The 22,398-nt window shown below is 42.1% G+C and overlaps 1 protein-coding gene across 1 annotated transcript; it reads right to left on the bottom strand.

Annotated features, from left to right (window-relative positions):
• LOC109230085 lies at positions 9,856 to 14,744 on the bottom strand. Its single transcript, XM_019395616.1, has 2 exons — positions 14,200 to 14,744; positions 9,856 to 9,898 (listed from the first exon to the last, which is right to left on the bottom strand). The coding sequence occupies exons 1-2, from the start codon at positions 14,742 to 14,744 to the stop codon at positions 9,856 to 9,858; spliced, it is 588 nt and encodes a 195-aa protein (XP_019251161.1).

Raw genomic sequence — 22,398 nt, 5'->3', positions numbered from 1 at the left:
AGAAGGATCTCTTGAACTTGAAGTGCAAGTAGCCCTTAGGCTTTTTGTAAGTTTTGTATTCGGCCGATCTGGCTTTTGTAAAACGATCATATATATAAGGCTTTTTCTATCCTTTTCGGCTTTTAAAGTTTTCCCTTTGTTTATCATTTGCGTTCACCAAGTTTATAATGCCTTATCATGAAATAATGAAGTCATCTTCGAGGCTCGATACTATCGAAGCCCATTGCCGAGGATAGCCTTTTTAACCGATTTATGAGAATATTTGAAGACCTATTTTATTACGAAATTCGGACGTCTCCGAACTGTGTCAATTTGGCTGTAGCCTTTTTAGTCTGGGACTTGCCTCTTGGGCTTGTTTTCCTGTTATACTTCGAAGTTGTTCGGAGTGTCAGTCCCCGAGTGGGGTGGACGTGGCCTGTAAAAATTGAGAGTTTCCTTTTTAAGGTCTTACGATCTCATCTATTTTTCGGACGGTATTCCCCGAGTGTGGGGTTAACTGTTCGAACTTCAGTTGTGATCAACCCTTAAGCCTGTTTATAAAATATATCAGGAGTGTGAAATTGTAAAGCAAAATTGTTCTAAGGCATGATATATTTGGCAAGGAAGAAATACTTATCTTAATAGATGATTACACATGCGTACATGTTTGGTGTCAGGGCTCGAGCAATCTATGTGGGCACGACTCATTCGATAGTTTTGCCCTTACAAATTTACCTATCGAGACCCTGTTGTCACGAAGTAACTTCCTTGCAACAAAGTTGTCATTCGAGGGTAATTCCCCCTAGTATTCGAGGTTGATTGTAAAGAAGCCTCAGATACTGTTGACTCGCTCTAAGTTAGCACGATCTATGGTTGCCTCGCTAAAAACCTCGCCGGAAAACCCTTTTGGGACAAAACTGGGTTGAGGGAAAAAGAGTGCAACGCGTGCCTTCAGACCTAAAGCGTTCGTATCGAGGAGTCCATTGCTGTCTCTAGTCGATCACCTACAGGAGTTAGTTTAAAATATAAATGAAAAATGGAGAAAGGTCGTACCTTAGCAGTAGTATCGCTTCAAGCGCGATATGTTCCAGTTGCTCGGTAGTTGTTCGCTGCTCATTGTACCGAGCTTGTAGGACCCCTTTTCGGTAATTTCGAGAACCTGGTATGGTCCTTCCCAGTTTGGACCCAGCTTCCCTTAATTTGGATTTCGAGTATTGAGGGTGACCTTTCTCAGCACCAAATTCCCGAGGTTAAAATTTTGAAGATTGGCTCTTCGATTGTAATACATTTCGACCCGCTGTTTTTGAGTAGCCAATCGGACGAGGGCAGCTTTACGTCTCTCGTCCAACAATTCTAAGCTCGTATTCATGGCTTTGTTATTTGACTCTTCTGTTGCATATCGAAACCTGATACTGGGTTCTCCGACCTTGACCGGGATTAAAGCTTTGGCTTCATAGACTAACGAGAATGGTGTTGCTCCGGTACTAGATTTTGACGTAGTGCGGTAAGCCCATAGAACCTTGGGCAATATCTCTTTTCACTTCCCTTTGGCATCGGTCAACCTTTTCTTAAGGTTTTGAATAATGGTTTTGTTGGTCGATTCGGCCTTTCCGTTTTTGCTGGGATGATAAGGTGTTGATAGGATTCTTTTGATTTTGTGATCCTTGAAAAACTTAGTGACTTTGCTGCCGACGAATTGCTTCCCATTATCGCATACGATCTCGAAGGGCATCCCGAATCGACATATGATGTGGTCCCATATGAAGTCTATGACTTCTTTTTCTCTGACTTCTTTTTCTCTGACTTTCTCGAAAGCCTGTGCTTCAACCCACTTAGAAAAATAATCAGTCATAAATCAAATAAATTGAGCTTTACCTGGGGTCGATGGAAGGGGACCGGCGATATCCATTCCTCACTTCCTGAACGGCCATGGGGATAAGACCGAGTGGAGCTGTTCCCCGGGCTGGTGAATCATCGGCGCATACCTTTGACATTTGTCGCATTTTCGGACGAACTCTTTGGTATCCTTTTCCACATCAGCCCAATAGTATCCCGCTTTGATAACTTTGTGAACCGTGATTCGGCACCGGAGTGGTTCTCACAAGTGCCTTCGTGAATTTCCCGTAGGACGTAGTCGGTGGTCCTAAACATATCGCCAATGGCCCATCAGACGTCCTCCTGAATAGCGTTCCATCCTCGGCCAAGGTGACCCGTGCTGTCTTCGTGCGCAGAGCTCTCAACTCTTTTGGATCCGATGGGAGCTTAAGTACTCTATATTCTTGTTTCTCCAATCCCAAGTCAAACTTGTAAAGTTTATCTCGGCATGGCCTTCCTCCATTACTGATCTCGAGAGTTGTACAACAGTCCCCAGGTTTAGTTCGTCATCCTCGACCGACGATCCCAAGTTTGCAAGGGCATCGGCCTCGCTATTCTGCTCTCGAGGTACATGTTGTAAGGTGCATTCTTTAAATCGGTGCAAAGTTACCTGTAGCTTGCCTAAGTACCTCTACATTCGATCTTCTCGAGCTTCGAAAGTTTTGTTGACTTGGTTTACCAAAAGTAGGGAATCACATTTGGCCTCGATGACCTCTGCTCCCAAACTTTTAGGCAGCTCGAGACCTGCAAGCATGGCCTCATACTCGGACTTATTGTTAGTTAACTTAGAAGTTTTGATAGATTGCCTAATTATGTTACTCGTGGGAGGCTTCAGAATAATGTCTAGTCCGGACCCTTTCACATTCGAAGCGCCGTCTGTGAAAAGGGTCTACACCCCTGATGACGTACCCGATTTCAATAATATTCCTTTTCGACCTCGGGTACGAGGGCTGGCGTGAAGTCGGCCATGAAGTCCGCCAAAATTTGAGACTTGATGGCCGTTGGGGGTTGATATTCGATATAGTACCTGCTGATATTAACGGCCCATTTGGCTGGTCGAGCCGAAAGTTTGGGTTTGTGCAAAATATTGCAAAGGGGATATGTAGTTACAACACAAATCGGATGACATTGGAAATACGGTATTAATTTCCTAGAGGCGCTTATTAGAGCGAGCGCTAATTTTTCTAAGTGTGGGTATCGGGTCTCGGCCTCACCTAAGGTTCGACTAACATAGTAGACAGGGAATTGCGTACCTTGCTCTTCTCGAACTAGGACCCCACTTACAGCTATTTCCGAGACTGCTAAGTATAAGTAGAGTTGCTCGTCCTCTTTCGGGGTGTGAAGCAACGCTGGGGTCGACGGGTATCATTTCAGTTCTTCTAAGGCCTGCTGACATTCCGGGGTCCATGCAAAATTGTTCCTCTTCCTAAGCAGCAAGAAGAACCGATGACTCCGGTCTGAGGACCTCGAAATGAATCGCCCCAGGGCGGCTATGCGCCCGGTTAGCCTCTATACGACCTTTACACTATCTACGACCTTGATATCCTCGATAGCTTTGATCTTATCGGGGTTGATCTCGATCCCCCGATTGGACACCATGAAGCCGAGAAACTTGCCCGACCTGACCTCGAATGCACACTTTTCTAGGTTGAGCTTCATGTTGTACTTCCTTAATATGTCGAAGGTTTCTGCAAATGTTTCAAATGGTCCTCTGCTCGCAGGGACTTAACTAACATGTCATCAATATAAACTTTCATTGATTTTCCTATTTGTTCTTCGAACATTCAATTTACTAGGCGTTGATAAGTTGCACCAGCATTTTTTAGTCCGAACGGCATTACGTTGTAACAATAGGTATTGTTCTTAGTGATAAACGAGGTCTTTTCCTGATCCTCCGGGTTCATCTGTATTTGATTGTACCTGGAGTAGGCATCGAGAAAGCTGAGAATCTCGTGGCCAATCGTGGCATCGATCAAACGATCGATATTCGGCAAAGGAAAAGAATCCTTAGGACAGGCCTTGTTCAAGTCCTTATAGTTTACGCACATTCTAAGTTTATTTCCCTTCTTAGGGACCACCACTACATTTGCTAACCATTCGGGATATTTTACTTCCCGAATGGACCCTATCTTGAGAAGTTTAGTTACCTCGTCCTTGATGAATGCATGCTTAACCTCGGACTGGGCCCTTCTCTTTTACTTTACTGGGCGGAACTTTGGGTCCAAGCTCAGTCAGTGGGTAGTGATCTCTGGCGGGATCCCTGTCACGTCGAGATGGGACCAAGCTAAGCAATTCATGTTAGCTGTAAGGAAATGAATAAGTTTTTTCCTGAGCTCGGGGGTTAGCCCCATGCCAGGTATACCTTTCGTTCTGGTTGGTGTTCGGTCAATGTGATTTGTTCCAGCTCTTCTACCTTTGATTTGGTAGCGTCGGAGTCATCGTCAACTACGAAAGGTCGAGGTACCCTATAGTCACCGTCCTCATCGGTCTCTCGCTTCTCCGGTTGGGTCGAGGATGGCGTCTGTGGTTGCTATTTAGCCTCTTGCTTTCCCTTCGAGTCCGATCCCTTTGTCGAAGAAAGGGCTGACACCGGTATTACCTCGTCAATTACGAACATCTCTTTGGCGGCATGCTGTTCCCCATACACTATTTTGACTCCTTCAGATGTCGGGAACTTCAGAACTTGATGAAGGGTTGAGGGTACCGCCTTTATGTTATGGATCCAAGGCCTTCGAGCAGGGCGTTGTATCTCATGTCGCCCTCGATCACATGAATTTTTTTTTCTTGGATTGTCCCAGCCACGTTCAGTGGCAAAACAATTTCCCCTTTGGTGGTTTCACTCGCCATGTTGAAACCGTTAAGTACTTGAGCTACGGGCACAATTTGATCTTGTATGCCGAGATTTTCCACGACCCTCGATTGAATAATATTGGCCGAGCTACCTAGATCAACAAAAACACGCTTAACTTGAATTTTATTCATAAGGACAGATATTACCAGTGCGTCATTATGAGGTTGTTCGATCCTTTTCGCATCCTCGTCATTGAAAGACAAGGTCCCTTTTGGTAAGTAGTCTTGTATCCATTTTTCCCTTGTGATCGACACCTTGGTGCGTTTAAATACTGGACCATGAGGAATATCGACCCCTCCAACGATCATGTGAATCATGTGTTATGGCTTTTCCTGCTCGTTCTGTTTGTTAGAATCCCTGTTTTTGAAGTGTTTCTTGGCCCGATCACTAAGAATTCTCGAAGGTGACCCTCGTTGAACAATCGGGCTACTTTCTCCCTTAGCTGCTTGTGTCACACCTCCCTTTTTACACACCCGAAGGTATATATAGGGAGTTTTCCAATTAAAGTGACATTATTCGAAATGGGATTATTTATTTATTTTATTCAGAGTCGCCACTTGGGATATTTTAATTGGTGTCCCAAGTCACCGGTTTATTTCAAATCCCAAATCGAGAAAATTTCGACTTTCCTTTTGAAGTCTGCGAACCAGAAATTCTGAATAAGGAATTCTGCTAACCCGAGGGAAGGTGTTAGGCACCCCGGATTCCGTGGTTCTAGCACGGTCGCTTAAACTATTATAATTGGCCCATTAACTGATTTTAATATATGTTCTAACCTATGGTGCAATTTTAAACTTTAACCGCTTTATTTCATTATTTAAGGAAAATTGCAACGTCATTTAAAATATGTCTTGAACCACGTCACATAAATGCACCCGCAGTCCGCAACACATTTTATCTAACGTTGAGATTTGAATTTGGGTCACATAAATGCGCACCCGAGTTTAGGAAAGTAACATTATTAAAATAACGCGCCTAAAGCAACTACGCGTTTTAACTTTGCGAGGGCCACGGAAATTTGCTAAATGGCACGCCTCAAAGTCTAAGGATTTTAAAAGAAATAATTAAGGGAGGGCCACACATTTGGGATTTTATTTGGCGCGACGCACCTCAATTCCATTTTAAAGGGTATTCAAACTAAAATTCGGAGGGCCATGACCATTTGTGTTATCTACTACGGCTCACCTCCACTAGTTAAAAGTCTGATTAATCAATACTAAATGTAATTAAAGGCTTTATTTAAACTAACTAGGTTTACATGGGAAATAGTTAATTATTTTAAGCAAAGGGGCCGATCCAGCACAAATAAACCACTGGCCCAATGAGAAGAAAGTAATCCGAGTCCCATTCGAAAGAGACTGTCACGCTTGGGCCCAAGAGTGAGCCCAAACTCATAAACTCGCTGATTCTGAGTGAAAGACTCGGTGTTGAGTCTCCACAATGCACAAGTTGAAAGCAATCAAATGCCAAACGCATGCCAAATGAGAATTAAACCATTGCAAGATTTGGGGACTCAAAGCAGGCCCATTTCTGATGAGGTGCTCGAGTCGAGTGTTGAGTGGGTTGCGGATCGAACCCATGTGACAAAAAAGGAACACAATATTTAGAATGTGGCCAACAGGATAACACTGCTGACCAACTGAGCAAACGAAGAAGAAAACATTAACTAACACAGCAAAACAAAACTGAGATAGGCCTAGAAAATGCGATGTAAACAAAGAGTAAGGGGGGTTTTATATTTTGCAAACCATTAGGCTACTGGGAGCACTTAACACAACAAACTTAAATGTTCATTTGATTGAGCACTTCTAGAAATTGTTACATGATTACTCCACTCGCAGATTGAGATAATTCATCACAGATCAACAAATGCTTCTTTACAACTCATTTTCATGTTTTGAATTTTTATTCCAAGCGATTCTAAAAAAAAACGAAATGTAACTTGCCAAGTAACAAAGAGGTTTAAATTAATACATCTCAATACCATCATGCTTAAAAGAAACTCTTCAAGACTCTACATCTACTATATTCTATCGGTGACAAACTCCCAACAGTCCAGAGTTCAACTAGAACACAAAAACTTAGCTAATCAAACTGAAAATAACTAATCTACATTGAATCAAGTGACCAAGCGTATAAACATCATGAAAAAAAATATAAATAAACAACACAAATTCGAGGCCATGTTTCAAACGTTCACTTTCATCTTCATTATGAAACATACATCCAGCAGAATTCAAGAGAATGTACCTGGAATTTGAAAACAAAAGCAGAAAATGAGGTATCAGCAGGGCAGTATCAAGAGTCAGCACCAGCAGAACCCAGAAAAGTAATTTGAAACAATTCAAAACCAAACCAATCGAACAGTAGACCAAGCTGACTTTAACACCAAGCTTTCAAAACCAAATTCAAACCATTTTAGCCCCAAATGAACCAGAAAAATGCTTCCGGATTAGAAAACTTCAGGAAATCACCAAAGAAAAACCAATGGAACAGTGTTTTTACTGGAAATTTTCAGCCGCCTTGCTTTTTTTGGATTTTTTAGCTCTCTAAAAATCTCAATTGAGCTTTCCTTAGCAATGCCTTTATAGGCAAGCTATTAGGGCAGCCTTAAAGTGCTCAGTTTTGCATTTGAGCCCTTTGTGAATTTTCATTTTTGCTTAAAATTCCTTGAATTACTGACTTGCTTGCCAAGCAAGTCTGTTTTCAGCTTCTAAGAAGCTTCTTCAGGTGGTTATTGCAAGATTCCCTAGCTGAATTACCCAAATTACCCCTTAGTTACCTTGTTTTTACACTTATGGAAAATCCCCTGGGCCAAAACAAACCGGGCTTCTTTTGAATCAGGCCACAAATGACTCACCAGGCCCAAAGCTGATTTTAAACCAGTCCAATGAGTATTCAAAGCTCAATTTATGGCCCAAACCTTACCAAAGCTAATTGACAATATAAGAAGCAACCAATTGATCATTTTCTGACTATTAAATTGCCACTTATGAAAAACAAAAAACAAAAGATCAAAAATAACAAAATTAACATAACAGAATTGACCCTAAGTTCGTTTGACATAGCGAAACAAAATTACTAACAAGTTCATCCCATCTAATTTTACTAAATGGTCAAATGAAACAAAAACAAGCAGAAAGAGAAAGAGAAAAAAGGAGACGAGGAAAAGAGAACAAAAATAAAGAAACGAGAGGAAGAGAACCGAAATACCCAAAGCAGATAGGCGGATGGTTGGTTTGAACAGACCTCCAGTACCCTCCGATTTTGACCGAAATGGGTTTTAATCACGTGTTCTCAAATGAAACACATGCATAAAACCCCTTCCGGCTTCAAATCTTCAACACTACCACTGACTTACATTTTGGAAACTTAGGGCTCAGAGCTCCAATCTAAAATTCGAAAGGTTCTGAATGGTTTTGAAGCAGACGGAGTGGGTATTTGGAATGAGTGAGGCTTGGGGGTTATTTGGTGTTAGTTTGGGGTTGAACAGAGATGCGCCGCCACCAGAGAAAACAAGGGCGGCGCTAGGGTTTCCAACTTCGATGGGATTTTTGGAGAGATACAGGGGGATTCGAGGGAAGATGGTTGGAGATTTGGAAAGAGGGGGTCAAGGGGGTTCTAGGGTGTAAATTTGGGTGCATTTGGCCGCCGGCCACCGCCGTGGGCTAGACATTTCTGGAACACCTCTAACAGAGGGGCAAATAGTCAATTTTGAAAGAACTTATTGTCAACCTCTTTCAGATATGAATCTATCTGATTCAGAAGGGAAGAACTTGCATCAGTATCTCAATTTCAATTCAAACATGGGTTTGATTCACACTCCATGTTCTGAGAAAGATTTATCATCCGAAAAGAGGAAAAAACGGAGTACTTTGTCTAAAGAAATGCGTTAGAGAAAGGCAGATGTATAGAACCTTTCAACGAGATAGTGCTTTTTCAACTCTCTCAAAATGGAATCTATTCCAAACATATATGCCATGGTTCCTTAACTTCGACAGGGTACAAATATCTAAATTTGATATTTTTAGATACNGACTTTGGACCGGGTAACAGCACGGGTCTGGGCCGGTTTTGGAGGATTTGGCCGGGTCTGCAGGTGGGTTGGCCCAAAGAAAAATTCTTTCTTTTTATTAAAAACCTTTTCCTTCTTTGTTTTTTTTTTATTTTCAAATTATGTTAATTACAAATTAATAATAAAATCTGATTTAATTCTAAAACGAAATTAATAAACTAATTGCTTCTCAAAAATTAATAAAGTCCTAAATTAAAAGAAAACTATAAAAAATTCGAAAATTAAAAAGTTAAAATGCAAAATGAACTATTTTTGTTATTTTCTTTCATTTTTGTAACATTAATTAACTAATTATCCTAAAATATAAAATTGGATCCTAAATGCAAATGCAATGTATTTTTGTATTTTTAGGGGTTAAATAAAAATTAAACATGCACACAAAAATGCAAACAAACAAGAAAAATTATGCAATAATTCCTAAAAAAACAAAATAACTAAAAGAAAAATTCTAATTTTGGGAATTCTGTAGGAGTAATTCATGCGAGGCAAAAATCACGTGCTCACAGCTGCCCTCTTTGCTCGGAGACACGAAGGGTTTTCAGGCAAAGATAAAATGAGCAATTATGAGGGATTGCTTGCTTAGCACTCCATGAGAAGCATTTTTGAAAAGTGTCTGATCGAACCTTGCTTCAGAGGTTGCCTACATATCCTTGGCTATAAAGGAATCAGGTCAGTGTAGTTCTGGAAGTTTTGGTAGCTGGGACTATCGGGAGCTATGATTTCATTGTTGTTGCTGCTGCTGCTGCTACTGCTTGCTGACCTCCTTATTACACCAAAATGGAAAATCAAAAGCTAAGCTAGCTAGGCCTATTAACTACGAGTTACAAGATTCCTATCTATAAATCTCTTGAAGTTTGATCTTGAGTCTTAGTTGGTTCTTGCTGTTAACTCCGATCTGGATCTTGATGCTCGTCAGCTGTAGGTGCTGATTCTTTCTTCAGCTTGGGATCTAAACGGGACATGCGAAGCTTGTGACTTCAATTGTACCATGACCAGTCCGCATCTTTGTCCGCTTCAGCATTTTGAATTCACTTCTTTTGTTCTTTTCCTTCTTTTCTTTATTTTGGACTGAGACTCATTCTTTCGGCCACCTTGGATCCTGTGCCTCGAGGTCAAACCTGCGCAGACACCAAAAACAAACAAACGAACGAAATTTTCTGCCCCAGTTTTCACCAGGAAAATTTCGTGAGTCATTTGCAACACAAATCTAAACTATCTCTTTATTGAAAGCCATAAAAATTGGGATTATGTTTCCTTGGGACTAGGGAGTGAAGCCCTAAATTACCGGGTTATGCTGGAAAACTGGCCGGGTTATGCCGGAAAAAGAAAAAGGGTCCTTGGGTTATGCCAGGGAGGTCCACGGGTTATGCCGGGATAAAAGAAAAAGGTCCTTGGGTTATGCCAGGGAGGTCCACGGGTTATGCCGGGATAAAAGAAAAAGGTCCTTTGGTTATGCCAGGGAGGTCCCCGGGTTATGCCGGGATAAAAGAAAAATGTCCTTGGGTTATGCCAGGGAGATCCGCGGGTTATGCCGGGATAAAAGAAAAAGGTCATTGGGTTATGCCAGGGAGGTCCGCGGGTTATGCCGGGATAGAAGAAAAAGGTCCTTGGGTTATGCCAGGGAGGTCCACGGGTTATACCGGGATAAAAGGGAGAAAGGTCCTTGGGTTATGCCAGGGAGGTACACGGGTTATGCCGGGATAAAAGAAAAACGATTCTTGGGTCATGCCAGGGAGGTCCACGGGTTATGCCGGGATAAAAAGAAAAAGGTCCTTGGGTTATGCTAGGGAGGTCCACGGGTTATGCCGGGATAAAAGAAAAAAGGTCCTTGGGTTATGCCAGGGAGGTCCACGGGTTATGCCGGGAGAAAAAGAAAAAGGTCCTCGGGTTATGCCGGGGAGAAAAACAAAAGGTCCTTGGGTTATGCCAGGGAGGTCCACGGGTTATGCCAGGATAAAAAGAAAAAGGTCCTTGGGTTATGCCAGGGAGGTCCACGGGTTATGCCAGGGAGGTCCACGGGTTATGCCGGGATAAAAGAAAAAGGGTCCTCGGGTTATGCCAGGGAGGTCCACGGGTTATGCCGGGATAAAAGAAAAAAGGTCGTTGGGTTATGCCAGGGAGGTCCACGGGTTATGCCGGGATAAAAAGAAAAAGGTCCTTGAGTTATGCCAGGGAGGTCACGAGTTATGCCGGGATAAAAGAGAAAAGGTCCTTGGGTTATGCCAGGGAGGTCCACGGGTTATGCCGGGATAAAAAGTAAAATGGTCCTTGGGTTATGCCAGGGAGGTCCACGGGTTATGCCGGGATAAAAGAAAAAGGGTCCTCGGGTTATGCCGGGAGACAAGAAAAAAAAAGGTCCTTGGGTTATGCCAGGGAGGTCCACGGGTTATGCCGGGATAAAAGAAAAAAGATCCTTGGGTTATGCCAGGGAGGTCCACGGGTTATGCCGGGATAAAAGAAAAAAGGTCATTGGGTTATGCCAGGGAGGTCCACGGGTTATGCCGGGATAAAAGAAAAAAGGTCCTTGGGTTATGCCAGGGAGGTCCACGGGTTATGCCGGGAGAAAAGAAAAAAAAAGGTCCTTGGGTTATGCCAGGGAGGTCCACGGGTTATGCCGGGGAAAAAGAAAAAAGGTCCCTGGGTTATGCTAGGGAGGTCCACGGGTTATGCCGGGAAAAAAAGAAAAAAGGTCCTTGGGTTATGCCGGGGAGAAAAGAAAAAGGTCCTTGGGTTATGCCAGGGAGGTCCACGGGTTATGCCGGGAGAAAAGGAAAAAGGTACTCGGGTTATGCCGGGGATAACTAGGGAATGGGGCCCTATGTTAGAAAGGATGCAACTAGAGATCAGAGGCCCTATGCTACCATGATTTTGAATTTTTCTTCCTCTTTTTTTTTTCCATCATTCTTCATTTTTTTTAAGTTTAAGAAAATGGGTAAAAATGCAGGAAAGAATTTGAAAGAGACTTTCCTTTTGGATTGATTATTGTTGCAGAGCTGTTTCTAGCTCTTGTGCATTTCTTTTTGGTTGCACCTGCTTCTTGCACGGTTGCTTGGATTACACCTGTTTTAACTTTTCAAACAAAGAACAATCGTTAGTTTGAAACGGTGGTTGGTTTTGTGGCCTTGCTTGTTTTGATCACTTGATCTTGGCCCAACTCTTTGGTAAGAACCTCTGCTGCTTGCTGGTTTTTCTGAAGACCGATCTCCCTCTCAAACCGAGGACCTCAACTTTCAAGATTTCTCATGACGGCTCGCCCATATGAGGCTTTGGCCTTTTCACTTTATTCTGCCTCTAAGGGATTTTGAATTCGGATTTCTTTTTCCTTTTCCGTAACTTTGATTTCAGAGCATTAGCCATCGTGGCCAGCCAGGATCAACTTGATGCACCCGCTGAGGTTAGGTACTTTTCTTCAGGCTTGGCTTTTGTTAGGCGGAACCCTGTGAAACCAATCTTGCCACCTTTTCTTTGTACTAGTTTCGGAAACAGATTTAGACCAAAAGGGATTCAAGGAAAAGTAAACAAAAGGCAAGAAAAATGAATTTAAAGAGAAGTGTCCCTTTCGGGAAGGGAGGAAGGACTTATCTGGGGTGCATGCAGGCTTCAATAGACATGACATGCTTCTTGGACTGGATGCCCGACCCACACAAACATTCCCAACTTCTCATAACCTCATTGTGACCCATATTTCCGAACCGAGAAACCTTGTCAGGAGGTGAGGAGTGTTTTCTTTTCGATCGACGATGCCCTTTGCGGGTTTTCGCCAATCGACCTCTCTCATTTCTCTTCTCACCGTCACCTGGTAATGCTCTTTACGAGTTTTCACTAACCAGGCTCTCTCATTTTCAATTTCTCTGCTCATCGTCGCCTTATGGTGCCCGTAGGTTTTCACCGATAAGACTCTCTTATTTTGATTGTATCAGATCCCAAACAGTTGTATTCTCTAATTCCGACGCCTTTGGCTGATTGATCAGAAGGACTTGGACAAGGTTCGGGTAAAAAATTAGAACGAATTACAACTTTGGAACCGTTGGGGCGGGATCACCGCCGAGCCATTATAATATCTGCCCCAGTTTCACATTTTGGGGGACTTTGGATTTTTGTTTTGACGTGATTGAACCCTAGAGAGAGGCTGCCTACGTATCCTTTCGGAATCAAGTCGAACGTAGTTCAGGGAAAACACTTTGTTTTGTTTTTTTTTCTTTTGTTTTTCTGTTTTGTTTTGTTTTCTCTTCTTTCTTTTTTTTTCATTTTCTTTTTCATTAACACTTTCGGGTTCCAAAGAGGGTAATCAAAGAAGAGTAACCGGCTCAAAGGGTTTGCAAAAGGTTGATAGTGTTTGGGTAGCGAGAATAAAAGCCTTCGTCATCCCAATCAGATAATGTTACCGCTGCGGAAAGCCTAAACATAGTACCTTTTTACTGCATCCGCATTCACAGCCGCTTCGGGATCATTTCCTTCGATATTTCCCAAGTATAATGCCCCTCTTGGCAATATTTTCCTGATGATATACGGGCCTTTCCAATTAGGAGCGAATTTTCCTTTCGCTTCCTGATGATGGGGAAGAATGCGCCTTAACACGAGTTGCCCCACTTCGAAATTCCTGGGCCGCACTTTCTTATTGTAGGCACGGGCCATTCTTTGATGGTACAACTGACCGTGGCAGACCGCAGCCATCCGCTTTTCATCAATCAGTGTCAGCTGTTCCAGACGGGTCTTGACCCACTCACTGTCTTCAATTTCAGCTTCAACAATGATCCGGAGAGAGGGGATTTCAACTTCCGCAGGTATTACGGCTTCAGTGCCATAGACCAAAAGGTATGGGGTTGCTCCAACCGATGTGCGCGCCATAGTGCGATATCCCAATAATGCAAAAGGCAACTTTTCATGCCACTGCCTGGAGCTCTGAATCATCTTTCTCAAAATCTTCTTGATGTTCTTGTTTGCTGCTTCGACGGCACCATTGGCTTTAGGTCGATAAGGAGTAGAGTTCCTATGCGTTATTTTGTATTGTTCGCATATTTCCTCCATCAAACGACTATTCAAGTTTGCAGAATTATCTGTGATGATAGTTGCAGGAATAACAAATTGACAGATAAGATTGGAGTGCACAAAATCTCCCACAGCTTTCTTGGTGACAGATTTGAGAGTGATGGCTTCAACCCATTTCGTGAAGTAATCAATGGCAACCAGTATGAATCTGTGCCCATTTGAGGCTTTCGGCTCGATCGGCCCAATGACGTCCATGCCCCAAGCAACAAATGGCCAAGGTGCGGACATAGGATGCAGTTCTGTGGGGGGTGCATGAATCAAATCACCGTGCACCTGACACTGATGACACTTCCGAACAAAACTGAAACAGTCTTTTTCCATGGTTATCCAGTAGTAGCCTGCTCGGAGGATTTTCTTTGCCAAAACATACCCGTTCATGTGGGGTCCGCACACTCTTGTGTGTACTTCATGCATGATCCTTCCGGCTTCTTCGAGGTCAACACATCTTAACAGATTGAGATCCGGAGTCCTTTTGTACAAGACATCACCGCTCAAAAAGAAACCACTCGCGTGTCGTCTGATGGTTCTCTTTTGATCCCCACTGTCTTGCTCGGGGTATTCTTGCGTTTTCAGAAATCTTTTAATGTCATGGTACCATGGCCTGATATTTTGTTCTGCTTCGACTGTATTGCAATAACCATGCCTTTCCCGGATTCGGATTTCCAAGGGATCTATGTGAGCATTACCTGGGTACGGCAGCATTGAGGCCAAAGTAGCAAGTGCGTCAGCCAATTCGTTGTGACAAAGAGGGATGTACCTAAATTCTATCAACTTGAATCGCTTGCTGAGGTCTTCCACATGCTGCCTGTAAGGGATAAGCTTAATATCTCGAGTTTCCCATCCCTGAGCTTGCCGAATAATCAGATCTGAGTCCCCCATGATCAACAACTCTTCGACGTCCTGGTCGATTGCCATGTTCATACCCATGGTACAGGCTTCATACTCGGCGGTGTTGTTTGTGCAGAAAAACCGAAGCCGAGCTGTGGCTGGTAATGCTGACCAGTAGGTGAGATCAAGACTGCCCCAATTCCCACACCTTTTGCATTTGCCGCTCCATCAAAGAACATCTTCCAAGCAGTAGTATCCTCAGATATTGCCTCGACTGAGTTTACCTCTTCATCTGGGAAGTAAGTGTTCAAAGGTTGGTATTCATCATCAACCGGGTTTTCAGCCAGATGATCTGCCAATGCCTGGGCTTTCATTGCCGTGCGAGTGACGTAGACTATGTCAAATTCCGTGAGCAGGATTTGCCCTTTGCTAATCTTCCTGTGGGCATTGGTTTCTGGAATATGTATTTCAAAGGATCCAACCTGGTTATAAGGTAAGTGGTGTAGGCTTGTAGATAATGTCTCAACTTCTGAGCGACCCAAGTTAAAGCACAGCAGGTTCTTTCCAGAAGGGTATACTTAGCTTCATAGCTGGTGAACTTCTTGCTCAGATAGTAGATTGCCTGCTCTTTCTTTCCGGTTACCTCATGTTGCCCGAGGATACAGCCAAAAGAGTTTTTCAAGACTGTCAGGTACAAGAACAAAGGTCTCCCTGGTTCAGGTGGGACCAAGACCGGTGGGTTGGACAGATACTCCTTGATTTTATCAAAGGCTTCTTGACATTCGTCTGTCCATTTGATTGCCGCGTCTTTCTTCAGCAATTTGAATATCACACGTGGATGTCAACTGAGCAATGAACCGGCTGATATAGTTTAATCTGCCCAACAAGCTCATCATATCTTTCTTGGTTTTCGGAGGAGGCAAATCCCGGATAGATTTTATCTTTGTTGGATCTAACTCAATACCTCTTCGGCTGACTATAAAGACCAAAAGTTTGCCCGATGGGACTCCAAACGCATATTTGGCTGGGTTCAGCTTCAAATCATATTTGCGCAAACGCTCAAAGAATTTCCTCAGGTCCCGAACATGATCATCCTGGGTTTTGGACTTGATGATTACATCGTCCATATACACCTCTATTTCTTGGTGCATCATATCATGGAAAATGGCGGTCATGGCCCTCATGTAGGTTGCCGCAGCATTCTTCAGACCAAACGGCATGACCCTGTAACAGTATGTACCCCAAGGTGTGGTAAAAGCTGTTTTCTCTTCGTCTTCTTCATCCATCAACACCTGGTGATATCCTGCGTAACAATCCACAAAGGACTGTATCTCATGTTTGGCGCAGTTACCAATAAGGATGTGGAAGTTTTGGCAAAGGGAAGTTATCTTTGGGACTTGCCTTGTTTAGATCTCTGTAATCCACACACACTCGGGTTTTCCCGTCTTTCTTCGGCACTGGAACTACATTGGCTAGCCATGTGGTATACCGAACTACTCGGATCACCCCTGCTTTCAACTGTTTCGTGACTTCTTCTTTGATCTTGTCACTGATGTCAGTTTTAAACTTTCTCTGCTTTTGCTGGACAGGGGAATAATCGGGGTAAGTTGGCAACTTATGAACCACCAAATCGACACTCAGTCCTGGCATGTCATCATATGACCAAGCAAACATATCTTTGAACTCAAACAAGAGTTGGATCAACGCGTCCCGAGTTTTCTCATTTGTATGAATGCTTATCTTGGTTTCCCTGACTTCTTCAGCACTACCCAAATTGACCGGTTCAGTATCATTTAAGTTCGTCTTAGATTTATTCTCAAATTGTTCCAATTCTCGATTTATTTCCCTAAAAGCCTCTTCTTCATCGTATTCCGGTTCTTGGTTCATTATATCACAGTTAGACAGCGTGTTTGGATCTGGGCATGAAGTCCGCAAGCATGTCATGTTATTTTTAAAGCCGCATTATTAGAACTGAAAGAAGAAATAAAAATAACGAAAATCAGAAGGAATAAAGAAAGATGGACGATGAAATATTGATTTTATTTCATTGAATTTGGAAGATAACAGGGTTTACATTGGAAATTAAAAGACATGAAACTAAAGAAAACATTCGAGTTACACCCTGGAATAACTCGTGGCGTAGAAAAGGTGGCAAGACAAGTCTACCGGGACTCCCGCCTGATTGGGAATGGCGTAGCCTTCCAATTTTGCAGTTTTGCCTCAGGTCCCATGTATAGCACCTCAGCAATGCTTGAGCCTTCCCCCGACTGGACCATATGGGTTTCATATAATAACTTCCTCATTGCCCCACAAATCTCTTCAATCTCTTCGGTTGTAAAAACCTCATCCTCTTCTTCTTCATTGTATTTGGGCTTGACAAATGTTTTGTACAGATGCGGCACCGGCTGAGGCAAAACCCAACCATCATTTTTTCTATCATCTGCCCATTTTACATCAGCTGGAGTGGGTCGGAAGCCTACCCCAAAGAACTTTTCACTGGCGGTCAGGGTGATAGGTTCCGCTATTCCTTGCAATGATTTCCCAAGTCCCTTCCCAGGTTTATAGCCATGCCTGATCATTTCTTTGGCCACCATGATTGATGCATTGGAGAGGAAGGGTTGGAGGCAAGGGTTTCCCTCTTCGTACTGGTCCGCGACCAAAATCTCAAAAGCGTGATAGACTATTTGCTCACTCCCTTCTCTTGCTTCAAGACACGGGACTGACGGGTCCCTGTCGACGCCCCCTTTTTCTCGCGAAATCGGGTTTACGACATTCGGGAAGACAACTCTATTCCCGTTTGGGAATTGTGTTTTTGGAATTGAAGAGTCGCCACCTAATGATTGAGTGCATTAGGACACTAAGAAGGATTTTGAATTGGAAAACCAGAGTTCGGGTAAGGGCTAGAAATTATCTCGAGGGGAAGGTGTTAGGCACCCCTCAAGATCCACTAGTGTGGTTCCCGGCCATGCTATGTTGTGACTTTAATGTAAATATGTATGCAAATAAATTTACACATAAGGGTCGCTAACAAGCATGTTGGAATTTATAAACAAAGAAGGAAAATGGATAATGCAGTAAAAAAATAAAGGGGAGTTTTGGGTAATTGAAAAGACAGAATATATTGATATTAAACATAGGGCAAGGGGTCCTAGGTTTATAAATCACATGGATCATCCACACAACACCGGTAACCAACCGTACGCGTAGTGTTTCGTGTGATCATCATCTCCATGTCTACCCTTCCCACCCCGATAAGGTATTAAGCGCGAAATGGTGTCGTTACCTACAACGTGCTATTACCCGTCCCACCTATCAGTCCTGGAGGCTTTAGGACCACTAATCCTAAAGGGAGGGAGCTTGGCTTTTCAGAGGTTCAAAAGGAGGCGTCAGGCAAAACACATAAAACAATTATGGGAGCACAAAAAGCAATTAAGGCTCAGACAAACCTCCTTTAATCACAGAAATCATATAGTTTAGCACGTCTTACATATACTGATTAGCTCCAAATTATGCTTAACGTTAGGCAGGCTGGTTCATTACATATTTTTAGACAAGAAGTTCGCATTAGGCTCGCCTGAATGTAACTTATCGAAGACTGGTGTAATTAATTAACTACTTACTTGTTTGCCTAGGTGATGGCATCTACTGGTTTCAGGAATAAGGAAGTGAACTGATTACTGAAAGTTTCCAGTTTTAACAGAATGATACGTGTTCTGAATTTGGTTACTACTGACGGACTAATCTTAAAACGAGTGATTCAGATTGGGTTGATAGTTCCTATAAGCATGCTTTCTAGCGTTGTTAATTTTACACACTTTTTACAGGCGTGGCAAGAGTGCAAAAAATCTTACGAGCATGGTATCCTGGATGCAATTGATTATTATTTTGCCCTATAACTGTTTTCCTAATGATAGATGCAAAAAAAATGCAAAATCTTAAAGACATGGTTCCCACATGCGGAATTCTTATGAGCAGGATATCTATATGATATGCAGAGTTCTTATGAGCATGATTTCTATATATATGAAAGTGCAGAAGTTCTATGAGCATGGTTTCTACATATGAAAGTGCAGAATTCCTATGAGCATGGTTTCTACATATGAAAGCGCAGAATTCCTATGAGCATGATTTCTATAGATGAAAGTGCAGAAATAAGCATGATTTCTATGTGTGGAAGTGCAGAAATAAGCACGATTTCTATATGTGAAAGTGCAGAAATTCAAAGAAAAACTCCTATAGGCAGGATATCTACCCTTATGCATACACAGATAACCCTCCCCCTTTTACTAAAACCCCATAAGTTATTTCAAAATTTATTACAGACCAAGTGAATCAAACAGAGAATAAAATTACATCAGAGCTTTTAAGTTGCATCCAAGGAGCCTAATTCAGACCCAAGGTCTAAAAACATGATATGAGCCAACTGCCGGGATCAAGTTCCAAGGCCTTTCTCTTATCTGGAATGTGTCAAATTTCCAAGGAGTTTCAAGAACTCCAGGCAATGCTTACACCCAGATATCATTACAGAACTGAATTAAAGTGCAGTGTGGAAGGGCCAACCCTCCAATGTCCAAGTTCAGAGGGAACTCAAGGTCCCAAGGCAAGGCTCATTGGAGGGGGGCAGAACTTAGAATCTAGGAACAAGTGTAAGTGCAATAGAGGGAATTAGGGGATACCAAGGCAGGCTGGTGGTCATGCCCAGCAACATAGAATGCTGGCACACCCCTGACCAACCCACTAGCCAAACATTGGAGAGTCAGGACCTATTGAAGGTCAAACCGTGGCCTGGGCAGTAATTGGGATACTGTCAGGCCAAGGTTTCAACTCAACACATAAAGGGGATTAGGGGGTAGGGCTTCATATGAGAACAGAAGCAAGAAAGGAAAAATACTTAGCATAAGTTACGAAGCATGAACAACAAACTACACAAAAGAATGAGACTATAGAATAAACACATAGGGATGAGGCAAAAGTTTAAATAAAGGCGTACCAGTTTCAGAAAGAGACAAGCAAAAGAGAGCAGAAGTCTTGCAAAGAAGCCACAACACAAACAACAAGAGAGAATACTTTGTGTGTGAGTGTGAGTTCAGAAAAGACTCCAGTGTTTTTTCTTGTGTCATTTTTTTTTAAAATAAAAGAGCAGGTATTTATAGTGTGAGAAACATGCAGAAATAAGGTAAGGACTGTAATTCAGACATAATTGGAGGAATATGTGTCTTATTAAAATCAAATCAGTATCAAAGACTTCCTTTAATAAAGCAATTAAACCAAACGGTAGCATGCAAGTGTTAAATAAGGAAAGAAATCACGCGGGGCTGGACATGACAAATAAGGAAATATTTTCAGCACAGTACGAGTATACCACATGTATTAGGGGTTAAGTTCATTAGACCTTAATTAAGGAAAGGTCTGTAAGAATCCCATACTAATGTAATTAAGGTAATGGGATCAAATCAACTTAAGTAGAAAGGCAGGGTCGAAAGGAAAATATTTCAACAAGTCCAAGAAACAAAGGAAATCAAAACAATAAAGGAAAGAATCAATTCAAGAGTGTAATCAGAATTACACAAAGAGATTTGAAATCAATCCACAATCAAGGTTATTTTGAGAGGGAAATTTGACCTATAAAGAGTGCATAAACATTAAGCATGCGAGGCTGGATTTAAGACAAAGAAGAGTGTCATGCAATCAAAGAAAATCAGTGAGTAGAGGACCATAGGAACCTGGTAGTCATCTCAGAGAAGAGGGGATACCAGATAGCATGCGAAAGGTCAAGTAAAGAGGTCAGAATCGTATGAAGAAACAAAGTTGACACAAAGATCTCGAAACTCAGTCGAACAGTAGAGGAAGCAACTTCAGGAACTCAAATAGGTCCAAAGAGACTAGGGTTATGAAATCAACACGTTCAGAGATAAGAAACAAACAAATCACATAACATATAACCTCAAAACTCGAATGGACCCCCAAATTCTAGGGTTTTTTTTACCATTAATCGACTCTAGAGATGAAGACAAGTAAGTCAGGCAAAATATTAACGGAATAAGAGCAGAAACCATAAAGGAACACGTATTTCCCAGTAGAAGAAACTCATGAATAACATAATAAAGAACAATCATGCAAAAAAAATACAGTAGAAGAACTCGTAAGAACAAGGTAGAAGAAACACAGTAGAAGAAACACATAAGGATCATAGAAGAAACATAGTAGAAGAAACATATAAGAATCACAGTAGAGCATGTTAAAAGATCAAAGAAATCCTAAATCGGGGAAGATGAAAAGGTTAAAAAGCAAGTTTTGAAAGAAACTTTTGAGAAAACGTTTGAGACCCCAAGATAAACACAGATCTAGGACAGATCTAGAGAAATCAGGAGAACCTCGAAAGGTTAGGGTTTCAGAAGAAACCTAGAAGTGAGAAAGGCCTGGAAAACTCGTGGATCTAAGCTGGAGAAGTTAGACTCAAGCTCGAACGTCCACGATATGCCGGAGTAAAGCCGGAGACGACCATGGAACTCTGAATCGAAGGAGATCTGGGTAGAGATCTTCAAGGTCAGGCCTTGAATCTTAAGAAAACCGATGTATAAGAGCACCAGGGGGTGGGCGTAAGATCCCTATGGCTTTGGTGGCCATAGATTCCGGTGGATCTCTGGTCTGAGACGGCAAGAGGCGGCTAGGGTTTGAGAACCCTTGAGAGAGTTTGAGAGAGTGGAGGGTTTCAGAGGCGGCGGTTGGTGATAAATGAGGTAGGGTAAGGGGGTTGTTTGAATTAAAAAAGGGAAGGGACGAGGGGAGCCGTTGAAGGCCGGGTTTGGGTATGATAGGAAAGGGTATGGGTCGGGTTATAATAAAATTGGGTCGTGGGATTTTGGGGTTGAGATTGGGGGTCCAATTTGGGCTAAAATTGAAATACAAAAGGGCTGTCATTTAAATAGCCAGTTTTCCCCTTTTAATTTATAAAATAGTAAAAAATAACTTGAAAATAAATTAAAGGTACTGGACCAATTAATAACATATAAATATTAATGTAAAAATACTAAAAGTGATTTTATAATTATAGAATGCTGTTAATCGTAAAAAAGGCTATAATTATAATTATATGCAATTAGCTTAAAAAATACCAAATAAATGTATAAAAATATAAAAAAATTACCCCAATTATGTCTTAGGGTAAATATGAGAACGAAATAATTATTCACTAAAAAAATGCTAGTTTGGGAATAATTATTGAATTCTGTAGTATTAAAATAGACAATAAATTGGTTTTAAAATCTTAAAAAATAAAGGAAAAATACCAAAACTTTGGGCCATGCTTATATATGGCTGTACATGCTATTTTGAAAGTATTTTGCATATATAAAAATATAGGAAAAAATTGGGTATCAATAGTCCCGATAAATTGATTGCTCATCTTCCCCATGGACCACAATCTCTTGATCCTCATGCTCGAACTTCACCATCTGGTGGAGAGTAGAAGGTACAGCCCCCGCTGCATGAACCCACGGCCTCCCCAAAAGAAAGTTGTAAGAAGTGTCCATGTCCAAAACCTGGAAGGTTACTTCGAAGTCTACTGGGCTGATGGTTAGGATCAGATCAATCTCTCCAATTGTGTCCCTTTTGACACCATCGAAAGCACGTACGCAAACATTGTTGGGTCGGATTCTCTCGGTCCCAATTTCCATACGCTGCAGAGTTGAGAGTGGGAAAATGTCTACCCCAGAGCCTCCGTCCAACATAACCCTTTTCA

Source organism: Nicotiana attenuata, chromosome 7 (assembly GCF_001879085.1).
Source record: "Nicotiana attenuata strain UT chromosome 7, NIATTr2, whole genome shotgun sequence".
Taxonomy (NCBI): Eukaryota; Viridiplantae; Streptophyta; class Magnoliopsida; order Solanales; family Solanaceae; genus Nicotiana; species Nicotiana attenuata.
Note: the sequence above shows the minus strand (reverse complement) of the source record. Positions and strands in the feature narration are given on the sequence as shown.